Source organism: Pteropus alecto, unplaced genomic scaffold (assembly GCF_000325575.1).
Source record: "Pteropus alecto unplaced genomic scaffold, ASM32557v1 scaffold86, whole genome shotgun sequence".
In the NCBI taxonomy this organism is placed as follows: Eukaryota; Metazoa; Chordata; class Mammalia; order Chiroptera; family Pteropodidae; genus Pteropus; species Pteropus alecto.
In genome coordinates, this window is record NW_006442109.1 from 3,145,898 (window position 1) to 3,168,786 (window position 22,889).

General features: G+C 35.4%; 1 protein-coding gene across 2 annotated transcripts in view; it reads left to right on the forward strand.

Annotated features, from left to right (window-relative positions):
- The first annotated feature begins 697 nt into the window (after nucleotides 1-697).
- The window catches only part of DLGAP5 (DLG associated protein 5), a 37,123-nt gene continuing 14,931 nt past the window's right edge, over nucleotides 698-22,889 (forward strand). For both annotated transcript variants that reach the window (XM_006920160.3, XM_025038747.1), the window contains exons 1-12: nucleotides 698-855; nucleotides 2,700-2,938; nucleotides 8,535-8,728; nucleotides 10,961-11,023; nucleotides 12,102-12,186; nucleotides 12,274-12,396; nucleotides 13,145-13,215; nucleotides 15,116-15,390; nucleotides 16,280-16,407; nucleotides 16,824-16,947; nucleotides 18,905-18,990; nucleotides 19,728-19,888. In XM_006920160.3, coding sequence (XP_006920222.1) covers nucleotides 2,701-2,938; nucleotides 8,535-8,728; nucleotides 10,961-11,023; nucleotides 12,102-12,186; nucleotides 12,274-12,396; nucleotides 13,145-13,215; nucleotides 15,116-15,390; nucleotides 16,280-16,407; nucleotides 16,824-16,947; nucleotides 18,905-18,990; nucleotides 19,728-19,888 — 1,548 coding nt within the window. In that variant the 5' untranslated portion in view covers nucleotides 698-855; nucleotide 2,700. The remainder of the gene's footprint in view (nucleotides 856-2,699; nucleotides 2,939-8,534; nucleotides 8,729-10,960; nucleotides 11,024-12,101; nucleotides 12,187-12,273; nucleotides 12,397-13,144; nucleotides 13,216-15,115; nucleotides 15,391-16,279; nucleotides 16,408-16,823; nucleotides 16,948-18,904; nucleotides 18,991-19,727; nucleotides 19,889-22,889) is intronic.

The following is a 22,889-nucleotide window of genomic DNA, read 5'->3' on the forward strand; positions in this document are numbered from 1 at the left end:
TTTTTTAAAAAGAGTACTAACCACCTTTATCTTGAAGGTGATAGAAATCAAAGGAATGATTGCCTAAAGGGTGGGAAATTGCAAAGAGGCTTAAGGAAACTCTTGAGTGTCAGAAATACTCTATATCCTGATTAGGTGGTAGTTACATTCGGCAAAACTCATCAAATCGTACATTAAAAAACTATGCTTTTCGTTGTATTTAAATTTTACCTCAATTAAAAAAATGGGCTAGGAAAAAAAATGACTGGCGGCGTTGAAAAGTAACCCTAAACGATCTAAAAAGAAATTCGGTGTGAGAAGCCCTTTTTTAAAAACATTAAATGAAGAAAACATTCCAATAAGCTCTGCTGGATTTGTGTAACAAAATAAGGACATTAAAAAGCCCTGCACTCTTTGAGTTCCTTCTCCGTCTGAGTGCCTTCGTCCTTCCTCGGATACCCACGGGACGCTGGGAGCCGGGAGACGGATTCACGCACACAGCGACCCACCAGGCAGTCGCTCCGCCTCTCGCCGAGCCCCGAGAGTCCCCACTGTTCCGCCCTACATCAAACTCACGTCGCTGACCCGCCCACTGATTCCGCTCACACCCATCTGAACCGTCCATTTACCTTTCAATCAATTCAAATGTCGCAAGGCGCAAACCAATCTTCAGCCTCGTCATAGGGAAGAGGCGGGCACATTTCCCGGAAGTGTTTGTTAAAATCCCTCCAATCAGAGGCTCAGTGCGGGAAGTTTGAATCTTGCAAAGGCTCAGTTTGTTGGTGTTCCTGCTTCGGAGATAGCTGTGGTCTTCCAGACCGGGAGAGTTCCTTTATTTTTGGTTTGGTTGCGGTTTCACGCTAAAAGCTACCTCAGGTAGGTGGGTGCTGGAGAGCTGGAGGGAGGGTGCTGGCCCGCTTCCTTCTAGAAGGATCTTGAGGACCGACAGCTGCGAGCTGGATGCCGCTTTGTGGGGGAGGCTCCTCTAGGACCGAGTTAACTGCCCTTCCCGAAGCTGATGACACAGTCCCCAAGAAGGTTAAATATTTGTTGCCTGATCTATGTAGCAATCAGCGTTTCACCACTGGGGCGTAACTGGCCTTTGGAGCGGGTCAGTACTTAGCATCTTTGGCCCAGAGGTTAAATTTCAGTAGCTCCTCCCAGATCCTGTGACAACTAAAAACGCCCGGGTTGAGAACCTCTAGGCAAGCAAGACTAAGGCATTCTAGACTTTCAAGCCGGAAGGAACTCCGGTCAGCCAAAAAAGGGAATTTAGATTAAGTGAAGAGCCAGGCTGCCTGGTTTGGGGTCCCAGCTGCACCACCTTTTAGTTGTGCCAACGTGGGCGGTTAAATTTACCTCATTTGTATAGCAGTGATAATACTTAACTGCATTTTGGGGTTTAGGTGATAATTAAATATGTCTTTAGTATTAGGTCTCTTTCTGTCTTTCTGCTGTGTATAGTGCTATGTTACACTTTAAAGTAATACATAAATTTTACTTTTTCTTTAATATTTAGCAAATTAATACATGTGGGAGGTGGCAAATCAAATAGAGGAGAGTTCTTGATGAAAGGCATAGTCCTTCGTCACTTCCCCTGGGCTCTTAAAAGAAAATGTTACTAGCATTCAGGTCAGAGGAATTCTCATTTTTTATACTCTATCGATTGCTTAAAATCATGTAACATTTTAATTGTTTCATTTCTTTTGCACATTTTTCTTTTATTTGGAGTTTTCTACTGGACTTTCTTAGTTATTCTTGTTGAAGAGTAGTGTGCTTATAATTTTTTAAATTTCCTAATGCAGACCCTCCCCCTTTTCTTTTTTTCTTCTTTTTTTGTTTTGTTTCTTTTAAACTGGCAAGAAATAATTCTCTCTGGAAAACCAGTCCTTTTTCTCTAGCTTGGCTTGGTGGTTCTCTGTAACAGCTGCATAGGTATAGAAAACATAGGTAAAGAGAAATTAGACTTTCTACTTTATTCTTTTTGTCAGTTGGATCCATGGTTTCTTGAAATCCATGACATCCTTTCTTGTCCTTCTCCCTTGTGTTGCTTTAATACATTCTCAAGGATCTTTCTATGAAAAAGGTATATATCAAGTAAACTATATGGTTTCTTACATGGCCAAAAATAATTTTATTCCACCCTCACAAGGGCAAACAATTATGATTATCCTTCTATATCACTATGGTAATTCTTCTGAAAACTCTTCTTTTTCTTAATCTTGTATATCCAACTGCCTATTTATCATTCCTCCTTGTCTAATAATAGGCATCTTGTGTGGTTTTTGTTTGTTTTGATTTTTGGCTGGAGAAAAAATGTCTGGCCACTGCATTCTTCACCAGGAGAATGTTAAGAAACTACTCTGTATACTATCTTCTACTTATTTTCCCTATTTTCACCTTTACTTCACATTATTTTGTAATGTTCTCTGTAGTAACCCTAGAGCCTTTTGTTTATATTATGGATTATTGCTTCCTTGCTTCACTTCATCTGTCAAGCAAGGGCCTATTTAGAGTTTCAAAATAGGTTGCAATGTCTTATTTTTTTTTTATAACCTCCTTCCCACTCCTTAGTGTTACATATTTATTCCATTTTGTATTTCAGTATTTTTATTTCAGAAGGTTCTGAGGTTGGATCTGTAGGCGAACTGGAATCTTAATTGTTTGAGTAATGAAATGAAAATTCATTTACGTTGGTCTGTCTCTCTTTTCCCTGACAGGATGTCTTCATCACATTTTGCCAGTCGACACAGAAAGGATTTAAGCACTGACATGATTAGAACTAAAATTGCTCATAGGAAATCACTGTCTCAGAAAGAAAACAGACATAAAGAATATGAACGAAATAGACACTTTGGTTTGAAAGACGTCAACATTCCAACCTTGGAAGGTAGACTTCTTCTTGAATTAGACGAGACGTCTCAAGAGCTTGTTCCAGAAAAGGGCAATGTCAAGCCAAGTAAGGAAATATTTATTGTAATTGTGCTTTAAAGAGTAAACAAAAGTTGGTTTAATAACTGAGGTTAAAAAAACCCTGACCAGAAGAGTGGAAATTTATAATACCATTTGAGTAACTTGATGTTTTCTACTGTCTTTTTAAGGTAAAGGCTAAAACTATTTTAGCTAGGCTAGAGCCATTCATCTGTGGAATATTAGAACACTTTATTTTGTACATTGTCTTATAGGAATTCTAAAATTCTTCTGGAGCTTAGGTAAGATAAGTGTTGACAAGATAAACTGATAAGGGACATAAAAATAGAACTGATCGAAGAATCTATGAAATAGGGATACTTTGCTAGTAGAAACATTTCTTAGAGAGAAAGGTAAAGAATTTTTCCTTGCAGTTTTCCTAAAAGGGTTTGGGGTTGTTGGGAATAAAAAAAAACAACTGAAGAAGAAAAACGATCTCAGCAAAAGATTACAATAATAAAAATAGAGTGTCTTAGAAGGCAAGGGATGCTATAGAGGAGAAAGAAGAGAACTGGAAAGTGACTTTTGCATTTAACTAGGAGTCACTAGACTCCTATTTAGTTGTGCTTATAAAGAAGGCACTAGGAGCTAGATTGCAGTGAAATAAAGCAAGGATAAATGATGAAGAAATGGCAGAAAGAGGTAAAGTCTTAGATGTTTTATAGAAAAAAATGAGATGTAAAGTTGTTTAAATGTTCACTGCTTCAATTTTATCATTTTCCAGGACTAGTGTAATATATGGTGTGTACAAGACAGTCAACGTAATTGAGCTTAATTGATTCTATAAAAGAGGGGGTTGGACTAAAATATTTCTTTCAGATTTATTATTTGATAATAAAGAAACTCAGAGGATAGAACTGTGATTCTAAAGGAAAGAGAGAAAAGAATTGGACAAAAGTGTTGTAGGGTTATTATTATTATTTTTTTCTGAGATGAGGTGATCAGTGCATGTTTAAAGGTCAAAGGAAATGGTTAATTGTAAATAGGAGTTGGGAGGAAATAAAACTGAGCCATAAAATGATATAGGATGATCTTTAAAGAAGAGCTCGACATTTTTTGTCTGAGAAGAGCTGATGTTACTGTTTCCCAAGTCGGCTCCTTGCCTCTACTCTTGCCCTCTCTGTTCCTTGACCCAGATCTCTCAACTGAAAGTCTGTCCCTGTCAATATGCTATTAAAACAGGCTTTGTTTATTTGCAAAGGTCTAGAGGTGGGAGTGGGCCTGGTATGTTCCAGAGAAAGCAAGTAGGCGAACATGGCTATAGAAGAAGGAGCAAGTGGGGCTAGCTCCTGTAGAGCCCGAAGGGCCATCATTATAAAGACATTGGCTATTACTCTGAGTAAAATGAGAAACCATTAATGTATTACAGGAAGTTTATGTAATTTGATTTATATTTTCAAAATGTCACTTTGGTTGTTCTGTTGAGAATAGATTGTAGGATGACAAACATGGCCTCGGGCAGACCAGTTAGGGGACTACTGCAATAATTTAGTTGGTGGCTGATGATTGATCGGAGTGGTAGCAACAAAAAATAGGCGGTTGCATTCTGGATATATTTTGAAGTCTGACCTAATGGGATTTCCTAATGGAGTGGATTTAGGGTTGATGAAGAAAGAGGAGTCAGGATGATTCCAAGGTTTTTGGCCTGAGCAACTAAAAATATGGAGTGGCCATTTACTAAATTGTAAAAGACTGGGGGTTGGGGAGTAAGACTAAAAGTTCGATTAACATCTCAATGTTAAATTTGAGATGCCTATGTAAGAAGAGATGATGAAAAGATAGTTAGACATACAAGATGAATTCAAGGGAGAAGTCTGAACTGGAGATATGAATTCAGGAGTTGTCAACTTTTACACTGTTTTGTAGCTATAAAACTGGATGTGATTATCTAGAGATTTGGTGTGGAAAAAGGAGAGAAGACGTGTGAGCATTCCAATATTTAGAGGGTGAGGGCATGAGGGGAAACTAGCAAAGAACGGAGGAGCAATGCAGATAAAGAGTTTAACCAGAAAATGGTATCTTAGAAACCAAGTGAAGCAAGCATATCAAAGATGAAGTCCAGATTAATTATGTCAGTGCTTCTTGTTAGGTCAGGTAATATTAGAAATGAGAATTTGAACTTCACTGTGGAGGTCACTGGTGATCTTGATAAGTGGATTTGGTGGGGTGAAGTTCAGGGAATGAAAGCCAGATTAGCATGAGTTCAAGAATGGCAGCACCACCTAGGATACATGCTTGCCCCTGAAGTTGAACATGAGTCTAATCAAACTCTTAGATATAACTTCCAGTTTATAGAAAACATGAGGGCTGGAGGAATGAGCCAAAAACAGGAGAAAAGCAAATAGATAAATGTCGAGTGCAGGACATTGTGTAGGACAACTGACTAGCTTTTGTTGACAAGATAATGACATGAAAAGAAGGATGAGGAGGAAGATTTGTTTTAGATGAAGAGACTTAAAAGATATCCAAATACAATATGCAGAGCTTGCTTGGTTCTTGATTTGAACAAACAAACGGTTAAAAAAAACACCACAAAAACCTATTTGAAACAGGAAATCTAAACCTAGTGCCTTGTAATGGGTGATAACATGGAATTACTGCTTTTGTTAGGTATAATAATGGTATTGTGGTTATGAAAGAAAATGTCTTTATTTTTAAAGGTGCATTCTGAAATACTTATGGATGAAGTTTTGTGAGTAGAATTTGTTTTCAAATACTTCAGACAAAAGCAAGTACAGCAAAATGTTCATAATTATATAATCTGGGTGATAGGTATATGGGGTTCATTATATCCTACTTGTGTGTATATTTGAAATTTTTCATAATTCTGAAAAAAAAAGTGAGGAAGGATGGAAGTAAAAGAATTATGAATAGGGATAGAGATAACTCTCTTGAAGAATTTTGCCTTAAACTCAAATAGACCAATGAGGCAAGTAGCTCGATGAGGATGTGGGTTGGGAGGCATTACTGCGTGTTTGTAATTTCACGATGGCAAAAACCCAGTATAGAGAGAAAAATAGATGAGTGATAATAAAATAATCACTAGTTTAATCAAATAGTTAAACTGCTAGAAGAATGTCCTTGAGTAGGTGAGAAAGAATAGCATCTAGAGCTAGGTGGAGGGCTTGGCCTTAGGTGGGGGCTCATCTAGAAGGGAAGGTAAAGTGTGTGGGCTCAGATGCCAGGATGGGAACTTCGAACGTAGATGGGAGAGGATCTGTTTAAGGCTTGAGGAGAGGATAATGTATGAAAGAAATAGTAATTCAGGAGAATGAGAGCTTAATGAAAAAATGAGAAATATAGGGTCCAACTGAGGTTTATAGTCATAAATAGAAAGAGATGAGGTAGCATGCTTCAGTATATTTTTCCAACCCCAGTCAGTTATGCATTGTAGGTGGGAGGTAAGCAGAAAGTGGCATCTAATCAGAGATGGAATTTTGCCAAGGTACAGGACAGTGAGGGACTTAAAAAAAGTGATTATGATGATGAATCATGCAATCTAAATTGGATAAGAAGAAACTTGAGAACACAAGGAAGGTAAGAGACAGTAAAAAGATGTGCAGATCAATAGAGTGTAGGTCTATTTGGCAGTACCAAAGGGTCGTCGGAAAGATGGTAATCAGCGAATTGCTTGAAATTGGGCTTATGGAGGAAGTACAGTAATTCATTGATATAATGAGGTCTCAAGTGCCTAGCTGTCTCAGATGAATACAGGTATGACAAGATATTGGTCCTTTCAGCCCTTGAAGTTTCTGACAGGGCCTGGGTTGATTAGAGCTCTCTTTTTGGCTGGTTTCATTTGTTCACAAACAGCTTCTGTTTACTCCAGTGTGCCTTGTAAATGTTATTTTTTATGTATGCCACAATATGAAAAGGTTGAAATACTGGTATGGTTGTGACCATGGAAATGGGTAGCTGAGGTATAGTAGAAGCAAGATCCTTAGAGGAAAGAAAGCCTGAGAATTGAGGGGCCAGGGGATTGGAGGGGTCATCAAGATTGGTACAAGAATAGTGTTGGAGACAGTGACAATGACCTAGGAGCTATAGCCTTCAGGGAACAAGGGAGAAACCTGGAGGGTCTATAGACGACAAATTGGGATGCTTGATAGTATGATCTGATGACATGAAATGTAAAACTGGGATCTTTCAGTGAAGAGGAAGAAATGTTGGGAAGCAGTGATAAGGACGCCACCCCTCCTTTAGGCTCAGTGATATTACCAGTGTGGAAGAAAATAGATAGTCAAATAGTCAACTACTTGAGAGGAAAACTAGGTAAACAGTGTCTTCAGGGGAGAGCCAGGTTTCAGTTACATCAGGAGATGAAGGGAACAATCAGAGAAGTTGGGGACATAGGGGTATTATTGATGATTGACTACTTTGTCTTCTGAGCTTTTCTGTATTCTGTTCTCTGCCTGGATTATCTTTTTTTAAACAACTTTATCAAGCTATAGTTCACATACCATAAAATGCATCCCTTTAAGTATATGGGGTTTTTTAGTAAATTTACTGAGTTGTACAGCTATATATTTGGATCATTTTTAACCCTTACCTAGTGGGCAAACATATACCCTTCTCAGGTCTTCTCTCTTCTGAAAAATTTTTCCTGATCTCCCCAGATTTGTACTGATTCTTTGGTGTGCGCGTTCTCCTACTTTTTTATTCCCTGCTAAACCAAACTGAATTGTGTTCATCTCCCCTCAATACTGGGAGCCCTTCAAGGGCAGAAATTCTCTTACTTATTCTTACTGCGTAAGATTGTCTGGCACATAGTAGCCACTCAAATTTTTCAAACTAGTTTACATAAACATGAGAATATGTAGGTAGAAACATATGATGAGAGTCATAGGTTACCCCCAAACTTAGTGGCTTAAAACAACAAAAACAACCATCTATTATTTCACACAATTTTTGTGGGTCAGGAATTTAGGTGTGGCTCAGCCAGGTGGTTCTAGAGGTTGTAGTCAAGATGTCATCCAGGAATGCATCCGAGGGCTTGAGTGAGCCTGGAGGATTGGCTTCTAAGATAGCTCACGTGACTGGCAGGTTGTTTCTGGCTTTGGGCAGAAGGCCTTAGTTCTTTGTCATGTAGACACATCCCTAGGGCTGCCTCAGTGTCCTTAAGACTTCTCTCAGAGCAAGTGATCCAAGAGAGCAATGCCTTTAATGACCTAGTCTTGGAAGTCACACTCCATCATTTCCACAGTACTTTCTTGGTTACACAGGTCAGTCCCATTCAGCGAGGAAGGGGACAACACAACGGCGTGACTACCAGGGGGTGAGAATCACTGGAGATCAGCTTAGAGGCTGGTTCTCATAGAATTTAATTTAAAAATGTAATAATACATGTTTAGTATGTAGTAAGCAGTTAAATATTTGAACAAGTGAAGGCAAAAGGAATAGAAATTTTAAAAGAATGGAGATTGAAATAACTTGTGGTTAGTGTGCTTAGGAATGAACAAGAAGTTTCTAAAAGCATCTCTTAGTAGCAGTTGAAGTTAGATAAAATGATTTTTTAGATGTTTGCATAACTTTTTATCTGAAATGTTTTATATACTGAGTTGGTGTGGTTTTTTTTTTCTGCTTAGGGTCAGTGAAAACTCTTCTAGGTGATCAACGGAAACAAATGCTCCAGAAATACAAAGAAGAAAAGCAACTTCAAAAATTGAAAGAGCAGAGAGAGAAAGCTAAACGAGGAGTATTTAAAGTGGGTCTTTATAGACCCGATATGCCTTGTTTTCTTTTATCAAGCCAGAATGCTATGAAAGCTGAGCCAAAAAAGGTAAACTTAGTATCTTAACTTGACATAGAGGAATAGTTTCTTTTAACCAGAGTTTTCTTTAAGAAAGTGCACTTGATTTTAGCCAAAAGGCTGGGAAGGAATTCCTTAAGAGATTAAATGGCTAAAATAACTTGTTCCCCTTAGTCCCTCTATTCATTTAACTAATTGGTGGGAGGTGGGAATAACATTAATAGTAGTTCAGAAAATGAAAATCAGGTCTCTCAATGTAGCTATATATAGATAGGATAAAACTAGGAAGGTGAGTAGAGCCCGACTGAACAATGGATGCCATGTTGAAGGATTTGGTGTTTATCCTGTGGGATACAGAGAGTCAAGAGAGGCTTTTAAATGAGGTTGTACCATTATCAAGTTAACAATGCAGAAAGATAACCCTAGCTTTGAAGATGGTAGTCTGGAAAGGGAAGCATTTATGGAAGAACAGTTGTAAGACTATGTGAAGGAGTAAGTCAGGGTAAGTGGACTGGGCGGTAAGTTTGAAAGGCAGACATAGATGTAAGACACCTTTAGAGATAAATTTGATAGGTGACCAAGTAGATAGTGGGGAATAAAGGAAATTTAAGAGTTAGAGAGAAGGTGATTCTAATAATAGTTTGAACAACCATATAAATTATGCTGCCGCTAAAAGAGATGAGGAGGGCAAGGATAATGCTTCAGTAGGTACATTTTAATACTGATCCCCGCCATCCCCTTCCCCTGTCCCCGCCCCGGCCCTTTAAACCTGTTTGGGCCATTTAGATAACAGACAGTGGAATAAAATTTGGAAATCAGGATGGAGCTCTGTGCTAAAATGTGAATTTAGAATATGTTAGGAGTATGGCTGGGTGTTTAACTAGTAGGACTAAACAAAACCACTCCAATAAGGTTATATAAAATTAAAAAAGAACAAGGTCTAGAGAGCACATTCAGGTAAGTGGAAGTCAGTGATTGGCTGAGAAGGGCTGGTCAGAGTGGCAGGAGAGATAAAATGGAGCATAGAAGCTAAAGGAGGGGTGATCTAAAGGAAGAGAATGGTTAGTGAATCAAGAAGGATGAAGTGTGAACAGAAGAGGCTGGTTTTGTAAGTTAGGTAGTGACTGATGATTTGCTATTTTAAGGATATGTATAAAGTTCTCATTTTAAATAATATGTTTAAAAGTTGTTGACTATATACATTCCTGAGTTATTAAATAAGAATCGAGTAACATAAAGGCCCAAGATAATTGCCTAGTTTTCTTGGCTTCATGAATCTCATTGATTCATCTGTCAGATCTTTATTTACTCTGTTATGACCTTATGATAATGTGGAAGAGACCAAAATTAATGGAACATAGTTTAAGGTGCAAAGGTATAGATAAGTATATTCTATATATGTTAGAGGAGAGAGAGATTGTTTATGTTTGAGGAACATCAAAGAAGACCTCTTGGAAGGGGTTAGATTTAATCTGGCTTTTCAAGAATATGTAGGATACTAGTCATTGGTCTAAATATAAATAACAATTTACAAAGTATTATATATAGTGGGAGAGACATCAATGTGCTAAGTAATAAATTCACCAGAAATTGTTTTGTATTCCGTTTATATAATTGCCACTTTTGAATTTTGCTTCCATCATACACTCTAGAGAAAAGCCTAATTTCTTCAATGTAGTTTTTCACTGGGATTTGGTGAAGAAAATGGCTTCTCATCTGAAGAGAAGACTGATTATGCTTTTTAAGAAATTTACAGAGTTGATAAAAACCTTACCACTTTTCGATCAGTCTTTCTCATGCTAGATTTTTTCCACATTTTGTCATCGGTTCTCCACTTTGTTCTTGACAATGGACAAGTGCATAATCATGAGATTTGATGGCAATTTGTCCAAGCTAGGAGAGTAAGCTATACAGTATCTTTTCATAAACAAAAACAATATCCCAATACTCTAGTCTGTTCATCTATCCCCTTCCAAATAGGGCCACCTCATCACATTAATGAGGATTCCTAATACCTAGAAAACGTGGTTGGAAATTCGTTCTCTCACTGAGAAATATAAGTACGTTTTTAGGCTATTAAATATAACTTAAATCAAGCCAGATGAGGAAAAATAGTAATTTAAGTTAACAAGTATTTTTTTTTTTACCATAAATAATTATGGATAGTTTAACTTTAAAATGGGAACTTTACTTTGTAATGAGACATGGAAGTAATCTTACAAGTTTATTTAAAAAAATTTATGTTCTTTCAACTGTTTTAAGGTTGTTCCATCTTTTGTACGGATGACAAGGTCAAGGACCAAAGACCAAATGGAGCTGACTAAGGTATAGTTGATAGTAGATAATTGTTTCTAAAATGACTAATTGTACTTTCTTTTCTCTGAGTAAGTTCATTTTTAATCTAATATCAGCTTCAAATATAGTGATTATTTTTACTAGAGTTAATAGTACCCAAATCACTGTTATTAGCATGATGACATAGAGCAGTTTTGGCTAAATGCTAAGGAACTGTTGTTTACTTAAAATAGTTTTTGCCCAGACATCCCTTAATGAGATCTATGCCAAACTCTGTCTTTAGTAACACATTTGTTTGTTTGTTTGTTTACCGGGCATCTATTATGCATTCCTTGTCACCATAAAATGCAGATAGGAATATAAAGAACACAGGTGGGTGTTATAAACGTATGGGTCTTCAAAACACCATTATGGGTAAAGTTATTTAGTTATTACTAAAGTGAAGTGGATAAGGGGTAAGTAGTATGCTTCTTTGTTAGGCGAAGTAGCTTAGTTTCATGTATTCAATAAATTTTGAGTCATTACCATGCTCCTCTAGGCTCTAGGATATAGTAGTGAACAAAACAAACAACATTCCTTGTTTTCATGTGAGATAGGCAATAAAATAAGTATGTAGTATGTCAGATGGTCATAAGTGTTATTGAGGAGATGAAAAAAAAGAGAAGGGAGTTGGGAAGTACTGCAGTGGATGTAGAGTAGAATTCTGATTGAGCCTCACTTAGATGGTGGCATTTTGAATGAAGTCTTTAAGGAAGTGGAAGAGTGTACTATGACAAAGAGCTTTCTATCCAGGAAAAGAAGTTTCCGGATAGAATTCAAAGGTCTCGAAGTAAAAACATGTTTAAAGACTCTCAGATGATTATAGTAAGCTCTTTTTCATAGCTTAGGTTATTAGCATTTTCTAAATTTTAGGTTTCTAAATAAGCTTTCAGGAAAATTTATATAATGGAAAACTTTTTTTCTTTTTCCCATTTTATTTGGGATAGTGGATTTTTTGCTGGATCATTTTACAATAGTCAGATTCTCTATGAGGGGTCAATTTACAGTTGAAAAATGTGTTTTGATTCATTATGCAATTAAATCACAAAGCACCTAATCTTTTAAATAGATCGATAACGGGAGCGATGTTCGAGTAACTCGATCTAGTCAAAGACAAACTTCTGAAAAGAAGATGTTGGACAAAGAGAAGAAAGGTAGGACTATTAACAATTATAAGCTCTGATATTGCCACAACAATAATAATAACAAAAAGCATTTGATTTGATTATTTTTTCCCACAGCTGTACAGCCTGTAATGCCCACGGTGGTGAGAATGACTCGATCAGCTACTCAAGCAGCAAAGCAAATTGCCAGAACAGTCTCTTCTACTACAACAAGAAAGCCAGTGACAAGAGCTACTAATGGTAAGAACTATTTCTTAATCAGTGACTGAACTAGAATGTTTTGGTCCTTGAGGTTTTTGTGTGTTCAGTTTTTCAAATCATCATGTACTTCTTTTGAGTAGGAGAGGAGGAAATGGGGGATTCTGGTTCTGTGGCCTGACATCCAGTTAGCATACAGTGGGTCCTCAAACACTGAAGTACCTGAATTGGTATAAGCAGTGCTTCAAAGTGAAAAATTAATAGGACAAATAAATTATAGTCCATCCATTTGGTGGAATACAGTGTAACCATTTAAAACAATATTATGATAAAACACATAGTTCACATTATGTTAAATGGGGAAAGAAAAACAGGTCAAAAGCTGAACAGGATGATCACAATTGCAAAGTGTGTATGTGAATATGTGAACATAGGAAAACTGGAAAAATGTACTCTGAAGTGTCAACAGTAATTATTGCTGAGTAATGTATGATTTTTTTTATTGTTTTTGTGCTTTCTTTTATTCTTCTAATAAACATGTATTTGATATTCAGAGGTAAAAGGTAAACTACTTCAATACCTTTATTTTGTTTTGAAAACAGGTGGCCTATACTTGGCAGGAAATTTCATCTTTTTTTATCCTGTTTTATAATATGACTTTTAAACATAAAATTCTTTAAGATACACATTCCTATGTCGCCTTTTTTTCCTTTCCCAAATTACCTAGTACTTTAAGCGCAGCATTTTCTATCTAATCAAAATGGATGACTTATTTTATTTTTATTTTTAGATAATGAAGTAGAAAGAAAAACAACAAATCAAGGAAGACCTGCCAAAAATATAGAAACTAAACTTGACAAGGTAGAATATAAATATCTGTTTAAATTTAGCTACTTTGAAAATCTCATTGCTACTTTCATAAAGTTGCAGAACTGCTTCAAGAGGTTAACCTACATGTGTGTTAAAACCTCTTGAACCATAAAGAAGCGTTGTTTTACTGTTGTTTTCAGGTGTCTTACCTCAGAGATTTATAGGCAGAGAAAACATAATTTGGTTAACAGGAGATAGAAAAATATAATCAAAACACAGCTGAAGGAAACCTTCATATGAGAATTAGCTTTAATGGAGTAGGATGGAATGCATTGACTGTGGATATAATTAAGCCTGAGTTTGAATAGTGTATCTGTTTCCAATTAGCTGTATAACCTTGGACAAGTTATGAGTTTGTTTTTCCATCTGTAACATGTAATACTTACATAGACTAGTATTGAGAATTAAATAACCTAACATTCTGATAACATCTAGCATAAGGCCTAGTAGAGTCTTCAAAAAAGAGCCACCATTTTGAAGACCCAATCCCTTGGTTTATAATCCATGCTACAATTTCATAATCTTCAAAAAAAAAAATGTTGAGGGTGGCTCCATAGTGTAGTGGTTAGCACGTCTGCCTTACATGCAGAAGGTCCTAAGTTCGCACCCCAGGTGGAGCCACAGACCATACCCCGGGTGCGCCAGGCCCCCCAGGTGCACCAGGCCCTCTGAGTGCACCAGGCGCGAGCATGTGGGAAGAGATGCCCTGCTTTCAGAGATCCAGTTCTAAAGGGGAGATAGCAACATCTGTAGGTCAATAGTGGAAGTAGTGGGGGGAGATTACAGAGGGGGAAAAAAAATGTCATGCCAAAGTGTAAGAAATCTGACTAGATCCTTACCAAAAATCAAACATAGACCCTCCATGAAGGCACTATAGGCTGACTCTTCACAGACAAGCAGCTGTACCTCATAGCTCCTCCCTTGAGATTGATTTTCTCTTTAAGGATCATCACTAGTTTTACTTTCAATCTCACGCTGACCTCAGGGACAGTGCTACCCTTAAACCTTGTCCAGGTTGAAATACTCTGGTTTCAGTTCATGTCTTGTTAAAAATCAGAAACATAAAGACCTCTAAAAATTATGCCTAAATAGGTGAGTGGGATGGGTCAAGGTGGTCAAAGGTACAAACTTGCAGTTATAAAATAAGTAGGCCCTGGGGATATCATGTACAGATGGCACGGTGACTAGGGTTAATTATACAGCATTGTATATTTGAAAGTAGCTAAGAGAGTAGATCTTAAAAGTTTTCATCACAAGCGAAAGTTTGTAACAGTGAGTGGTGATGGATGTTAACTAGACTTATAGCAGTGATTATTTTGCAATATACACAAATATCGAATCATGTCATACACCTGAAACTAAATAATGTTGTATGTCAATTTATCTCAGTAAAAAGTAACGATTAAATTGACTAAAAAAGGTAAAATATGCTTCACATTTTATAAGATTAATCTTATTGTGTCACATCGAAAAATATTTTTGTTCATATGATAAAGGATTTGGTCCTTGACAATATAGTCATCCAGTAAACATTGGATTTCTGATTCTCAAACCATTGTAATTACCAACATAATTTAAATAAAAAGATATGTTCGTTAGGTGAGTAAATTATTCCACCTTAATTTTCATATGTTTTAATTTGTTGTAATACCTAAAACCTATTATTTAGTTCTTTTATTAAGGGCTGATTCTCTCCCTTTCTGGATCATAGCAATGGTTAAGTGTAGCTGGTCTTCTGATTCCATGTATACATTTAATTGTATTTGTTTTTGTCTATAAAATTAGGTAAATGAACATATATCTCAACTTTTACATTTTCAAGCCTGTCAAAATTGGTCAAATATATCCCCAGGAGAGAAATTCTCACTCTATTTTGTTTACTCACATCTAGGTCATTTCTTTTCAAGTCGATAGTGAAGAAAATAATTTGGATTCACAAACCAGTGCAACAAATGGAGTGGATCCAGATGGAGTCTTATCAAAAATGGATAACTTACCTAAGACAAATACTGCAAAAAAGAAAGGAAAGAATTCCTTTGCACCCAAAGATTTTATGTTTCAGCCACTAGATGGTCTGAAGACCTATCAAGTTACACCTATGACTCCCAGAAGTGCCAATGCTTTCTTGACACCCAGTTACGCCTGGACCCCTTTAAAAACAGAAATGTAAGAATAATAATAATAATGAATTTCTTGCTAAGATGGATAACAAATGCCTTTCTTAGATTTGCCTATACTTTCTTAAAGTTATTATTTAGTAAGTAAATGATGTGATTTATAAATCATGAAAGTTTGGTCTTCTAAAAAAATTTTTCAGAAGGCTACAGTAATGTATTTGACAGTTTTTATTTGTTTGTTTGTTTTTAGAGTCAAAAGGAAAGTTTATGAGAAAAGGCATAACACTCTACAAGTGAAGTGGTTTCCTCTCAGAGGCAGAGAGTGAAAGGGATAGTGAGAGACAGTGACAGTGGAGACCAAGACAGTGAGAAAGACAGAAAAGGCACAGAGAGGGACCATATTTGACAGTTTTGATAATTTCCTGTATGTTGTTACTATTTTCATGGTGCAATTTGCATTTTTTTTTTTTTTTGCTTTAATATGTGACTTTATTATAATACTTAGAAATACATTTTTTAGAAAGGAACAATTGCTATGATACTATAGTTCAGACATGGTTTGGGTTTTTGTTTGTGTTTTTTTGCTGAGTATTACTTCAGAAAAACTAAAGACAAAAATGATTAACTTGCAAAGTGGGGGAAAAATCAGTTGGAATCTTTTAAAAGGAAGGACAAGGTTGTTTTGCAAAGACCAGCTGGCAGCAGATTTACTAGAAACTACTGAGCAGCATCCAGGACTAGTAAGTGCTTATGTTCCACTAAGAGATCTTCAAAATCTTTGGATCTCATTACAGTTAGTAAAGATGGACATTCCCACTTATAGGTGTTTAAAATTTTTCCATATAGAATAGACACATTTCAAAAAGATAGAAACATTTCAATTTTATCCCATGTTTTTAAAAAGCAACATAATTTTGTATTTTTGCTGTTATCTTTAGTGATAAGACTCAAGAAGCACCAAAAGAAATTTTGGCACAAAAATTTAAAACTTACTCTGCCAAGACAGTCCATCAAGATTCAAATAAATTGCGATGTCCTCTGGATTCTCTAACAGTTTGGAATAAAGGTATGGTATTTCGATTAAATTTTTTCTTGCTTTTCTAGGTTACGATCTATTAGAGGTTTGTTTTAGAGCCCTCTTCACCATCTTGTTTAGGGATATGATCTCTAAACAAGGGTCAGAAGAGATGGGAAAGCCTGGGGGAAGTTGGGGGAGGGAGGGAGGAAAGGAAGAAGAGAGAGGGAGAGGAGAGAAGAGAGAGAGTTGGAATGAGGAATACAGACTGCGAAGAGGGGGAATAAACTTAAATTCAAAGAGACACTTTAGAGGAGATGTGTCGAATGGAACTGATTCAAAAATAAAATTTTTAAATTCAACGTTGAAGAAAATCGAAGGATTTAAAACAACTTGTCTTGTGGGGGATGTCACTTTAAGAGGTGCTGCTTTGAAATTTATATATTAATATTTTCTTTAATCTGTAGACAATGTCTTAAATAAAAATGAAACTACTAAAAATTCAAATGGCCTTCCAATAAAAGAAGTCCCATCACTTGAAATACATGAAGACCAGGTACCTCAGCCACAGCATGATGTGCCATATTTCAGGTTGGTCCATTTGTCCCTGGTGTGAGAATTTTGTATTAATGTCTAGACATTTAAAACTAAAATTAAACTATTTTAACTTAATATAATAGATGCATTTCAGGGAAACTGACTTTGAGTGATTTTCATTTATCTTTTAAATATTAATTTTCAAGGTTAGTACATTCACGTGGTTCCTAATTCAAAGGTAAAAAAGGTATAAGAAATCTTTCTCAACTCTGTCTCACAACAGAGTTCGAAGCTTCCACAGAGGCAAGTGTTACCCATTTCTCAATACGTCCAGAGATTGATAATACATATGTAGACAAATGTAAATATTTTTTCTTTTTTTATGTAAACAATAACATACTATTCTGTTTTCAATTTCTCTTAAATGTAGGAGATACTCCATCTTGAAGTACTTGAAGAGCTTTCTCATGTTATTGTTTTGTGTGTGTATTTTAATAGCTATATAGTATCCAATTATATGGATATACCTCAATTGACTTAATAGATCACTGTTGCTGGTTATTTACATTGGGTTCACTTTATTACTATCACTCAAACTTGGATGCTTTTGAGTTCTCTCAGGTGCAAATCTATAAAGACCTCAGTTTACATTCCCTCTAGCAAGGTATGGGAGTTCCTATTTTCTCATACCTGTATTAACCCCACAAAGAAACTAAGTTAATATTTATTATACAAAAGAAGGATATAGTGTGAGATGGTAGGGGGCTCTTTAGCCCCCTAAATCATGAGCTAGGATTATATTTCTCCCAACTGTGAAGAGTGAAGATTAATATCCTATTTGGGGAACCCTAACCATTTCACTTGAATGCCTTGGAAACAAAAGAGGGCTGCAATTAAAGAAAGGCACCAACAATCCACATCACACAGGAGATGATTACATACCATTATTCTCAAGTGGATATAACTGGAAAATTCTCATACCTTTTCCAATGCAATGTTGACAATTTTTTGAGCTTTGCCAATTAAATAAATGAGATATATTATCTTGCTACAGTTTTAATATTCATTTGCTCTATTCTGAATATCGTTTTATATATTTAAAAGCTATTTCAACTTGTTTTTAGGACATGAGGTTTTAGAATTGTAAGGGATTTTAGAGATTAGCTAGTCCATTGTGCTGTTCAACTGAGACATTGAGAAAAAAAGCAATTTATTCAAATAACATCAGATCCAAGCCAGGTCTCACTTCTTCTTAATTAAGTTGTTCTCTGTTATGCCACTAGATACAAACAGCTAAATTTTTTTTATAAGGAAAAAACTAGCCTCAGTTTCTCCTGCTAGGATGCTTTGAATAAAGAAACATTAAATTTACCTTAGGCCTGGTTTCTCAACTTTTACACTACTGACATTTTAGACAGGGTAACTCTTATTTCTGGAAGCTGTCCTGTGTGTTGTTGGATGTTTCGTAACATCCCTGGCCAGTAGCACTCCTATAGTTTGCGATAATCAAAAATGCCTCCAGATATTGCCAAATGTCTCCCTGGGGGCAGAACTGACTTCATCTGAGAACCACTGCCTTTGGATAGGCAAAGACTAATGTTTAGAGAGAATCCGTAAGATCCTATTACTGTAATTCGAGACTGAACAGTTTTTAGCTTCAACTTAATCTTGGCAGCGGATTGGTCTTCGTTCCGTGGACAGTAATAGAGAACTAATAACAGAACTAAAGAATGTCTAATTCTTTCTGTTCACCCTCTGAAAAATAGTACTAAAAACAACTAGAAATATTAGCTTGAAAACTGGGCTCTTGGCATTAACAATCGACATAAATTTTAGGAGTTGAAGAATGGACATGTATCAGCCTGTATTTATGAGTTTTAGTATATCACAGTTCATAAAATAATTAAGTATCAACTCTGGGAAATTAATATTCTGTAAGTATCATAATGTTAATACTCATATATTAGTGTGAGAAATGTTTGTAAAACTAAAATGTATTTCATAATTTTAGAAATATTCTCCAGTCGGAAACTGAGAAATTAAGTTCATACTGCCTTGAGTGGGACAGGAAGCTTGAATTGGACATTCCAGATGATGGTGAGAGAACATTTTTTTTTATGTCTTTGTTTATTTTAATATGGTTACATTTATTTGAAACATCAAAATCTAGTGTTATCCAACTTTATACTTCCATTTTTATTCAAAATAGCAACAAATTTTCATATCTAAACGTATATTTGCTAACATCTCTGTGCTAAAATGATAAATAATTTAAAAGTTGTAATAACTAGAATATTGACTATCATTCCTGAGAGTTAGACATTTGTCTATTATTAAATTTTCTTGATATGACTTTATGAGTGACATCCCTATCTGGTATTGTTTAATTATACAAAATTTCTGAAAGAAAATTACGTAAATCAACATGAACAGATTTTCTGAAAAGTTTCTTAACCTACTTATTTAGGATACTGTTTTAGAAAGAATCATTTGTGTACGGTCAGAGTGAAGCCCTTCTTAAATACTGATGTGCGATGAGTTTTTTGAGATTGAATTCTTATAAAATACAAGGAGAGGTAGAATGCTGTTTGCTATGTAGTAATGTGTATGAAAATGAATATTGATAATTTTTAGCAGTAATTGAAGTAGATAGTTAATGCTCAGTATTTGTATGACACTATTTTGTAGCAGATATTTTTGGTTTTGCTTTAAGGTAAGAATTCAATTCTGTAAGCCCTAGGATATTTGGAGTGAGGTCTTTTTATCAGCTGATTGGCTTGCAATAAAGGTCCTGTTTTGCCATTTAACTTTTAAAAACCTCTTATTTCCTTCAGTTAAAGATCTTATTCGCACAGCAGTTGGCCAAACAAGACTCCTCATGAAAGAAAGGTTCAAACAGTTTGAAGGACTGGTGGATGATTGTGAATATAAACGAGGTAAAAAGGAGACTACCTGTACAGATCTGGATGGATTTTGGGATATGGTTAGTTTTCAGGTATGTGGTCAAGTATATTGAATACATTAACTTTTGAGTCTGTTTTTTTTTTTTTTTTTAAATTTGATATTGGACATTAAATGGGATATCAGATAGTACTATAAAGTACAGTCTAAATTTTACGACTAATGTCTCCATATCACCCATATTGTTAGAATAATTTCTATGTAGGTTGGAAATGGAAATTGTACTCAACTTTTCAAGAGTCTATAATGATTCTACTTGTGAGAAAATGAGTAAATCTAATCATAATAGTTTAGTTTACCTAACAGTTATTGAGTTCCTACTATGTGCCAGGCATTGTAGTAGTTGTTAATAAGGCACCTTTTTTTGTCCCAGAGGAGTTTTATAGTTTCATTAGTGAGTCAGACACAATATGTAATTCCAATCTAATGTAAAAAATGCTATACTAGAGGGAATTACTAGGAAGATCAGTAAAGGTGTGGGAGGAGATGACACTTTCTTGCTTTTTGAACTCATTTTAGAAATAGGCATATGAAATACTCTTTCAAGAACTGGTAGCCAGCAATCACTATACATTTGTGGAAATCTTCAAACTTGAAACAAAGAGGCCAAAGCAAATAGAAAGAAAGAGACCAGACATTTTATCTGCCAAACAAGAAAAAAGAATATTCAGAGAATAACAAAAATAGCTCTTCAAATTTAAAAATTATGAGAGCAGAAGCATAAAATTCATTATGAAGTTGAGCTCTCTCATAAAATAGAGCAAAAAGAGATTTTAAAAAGTTGGAGAGAATAAATAAGAAAATTAAGTGGACCAGTCTAGGAAGTATAATATCCAAATAATAGGAATTCCAGAAAAAGATAACAAAAAATAGAGAAGAAATGATCGATGAAATAGTTTAAAATTTTTCCCAGAACTGGAGGACCTGAATTTCAGACTGAAGGAGCCTGTTAAGTTCCTAACTTGTGAGTTAGAATAGACATGCACCAATACACGTCATTAAAAGCAATTGTACGCTCCTGGGATAGAGAAAAATCTAGAGGCTTCCAGAGAAAGAAAACAAGTTCCATACAAAGAATCCATACAAGAATCAGAATAGCTTTGGGCTTCTCAACAGCAGCATTGAAAACTGGTAGGACAATGACTTCTGAGGGAAAATAACTTCCAACCTGGAGTTTATACACAACCAATCAAGTATAAGGGTGGAAAGGTATTTTTAAGACACGTATAGTCTCAGGTTTTACCTCCTAATCTTCCTGAGAAAACTAAGTGAGAATGTACCTCAAAAAATGAGGAAGTAAGCCAAGGAAGGGGAAAGAAGTGGGGCTGATTCTGAGAAGGGGCCAAGGAAGTCGTGGCTGAGGTGAGTCAAGAAAGTTTGCTGCAAGCTTCAGAAACAATAGTTCGGATTGGAGCAGGAAGACGAGGGCTTTGTAAGAACTATTTCTGTGAAGCTGAACTGAATAGAATTCCTGATAGCTTTGTTTTTGTAATTGTATTAAGAGATTTAATTTTATTTGCAGAGTTTAGAGGTGAATTGATAGTAGATACATAAAAAAAGCTAAACGAAAAGCAAAACAATTTTTAAGTCTAGAGAAAAAAGTGAAGACACAACAATCCCAGTAACTATATGGCCCAGGTGTGAATAAGAGTTAATATAGCCATAATAATGTAAGTGTAACTTTATGACCAGTTTTAATATATTTACCAGTTCTTATAATAATGAGTTGGTTCATCAGCATTCTTTAATAATGACCAATTTAATATTTTTTAGTATCATTATTAATTTATGAATTTAAAGGTATTTGATATGTTTACATTGTTTACGCTTATTTTTATTGATGCTTATTTCCCAGCTTTGGCTAGTGGGAGCCTCTCCAAGTTGGCTCCTGAGGCCTTTATTTATTTTTTTAAAGAGCTGTATTAAGATATAATCTACATATCACAAAATTTGTTCATTCTAAATGATTCAATGATTTTTAGTAAAATTTACCAGATTGTTCAACCATCAGAACATTTTAATTACCACAAAAAGATCCACCTGCCTGCTTGTAGTCAATGCTTTTGCTACTCCCATTCCCGGAGATACTATCGCTGAAGATTTGCCTTTTCTGGACATTTCGTATAAAATAAAACCATACAATATGTGGTCTTTTGTATCTAGCTTCTTTCACTTAGCATATTTTTGAGCTTTCTCCATGTTGTAGCTTGTTTCTGTACTTTGTTTCTTTTCATTGCTAAGTAGTAGTCCGTTTTATGGATATATCACTTTATTCATCAGCTGATGGATACTTAGGTTGTTTCTACTATTTGGTCGTTATGAAAAATCTTTTAATATTCACATATAAATCATAGTGTGGACATATGTTTTCATTTCTTTTGGGTAGATACCTAGATATTCCTGGATCATATGGTAAATTTATGTTTTAACTTTTTAAGAAACTGCCAAACTGTTTTCCAAAGTAACCATTTTACATTCCCACCAACAATGTATGAGTGTTGCTATTTCTCCACATCCTCACCAGTACCTGTTATTGTCTGTCTTTTTTAGAATAGCCATCATATTGGGTATGAAGTATCTCAGTGTAGCCTTGACTTGCATTTCCCTAATAAGTAATGATGTTAAGCATCTTTTCATATTCTTATTAGCCATTCACATGTCTTCTTTGCTGAAATGCCAGTTCAAATCTTTGACCTATTTTTTAATTGGGGTTGTCTTTTTATTATTGAGTTGTAAGTGTTCTTTATATATTCTGGATACCAGTTCCTTATCAGAAATTTAATTTGCAAATATGTTCTCTCGGTTCGTGGCTTGTCTTTTAATTTTCTTAATGGTATCTTTTGAAATGCAAACATTTTTAACTTTGAAGTTCAATTTATCAATTTTTTTTCCTTTTAGTGTGATTTTGGCATGATAGCTAAAAACTCTTTTGGCCTAACCACAGGTCATGAAGATTTTCTCTTCTGTTTTCTTCTAAAAGTGTTTTAGGTTTAGCTCTTACAGTTAGGTTTATGATCCATGTAGAGTTCATTTTT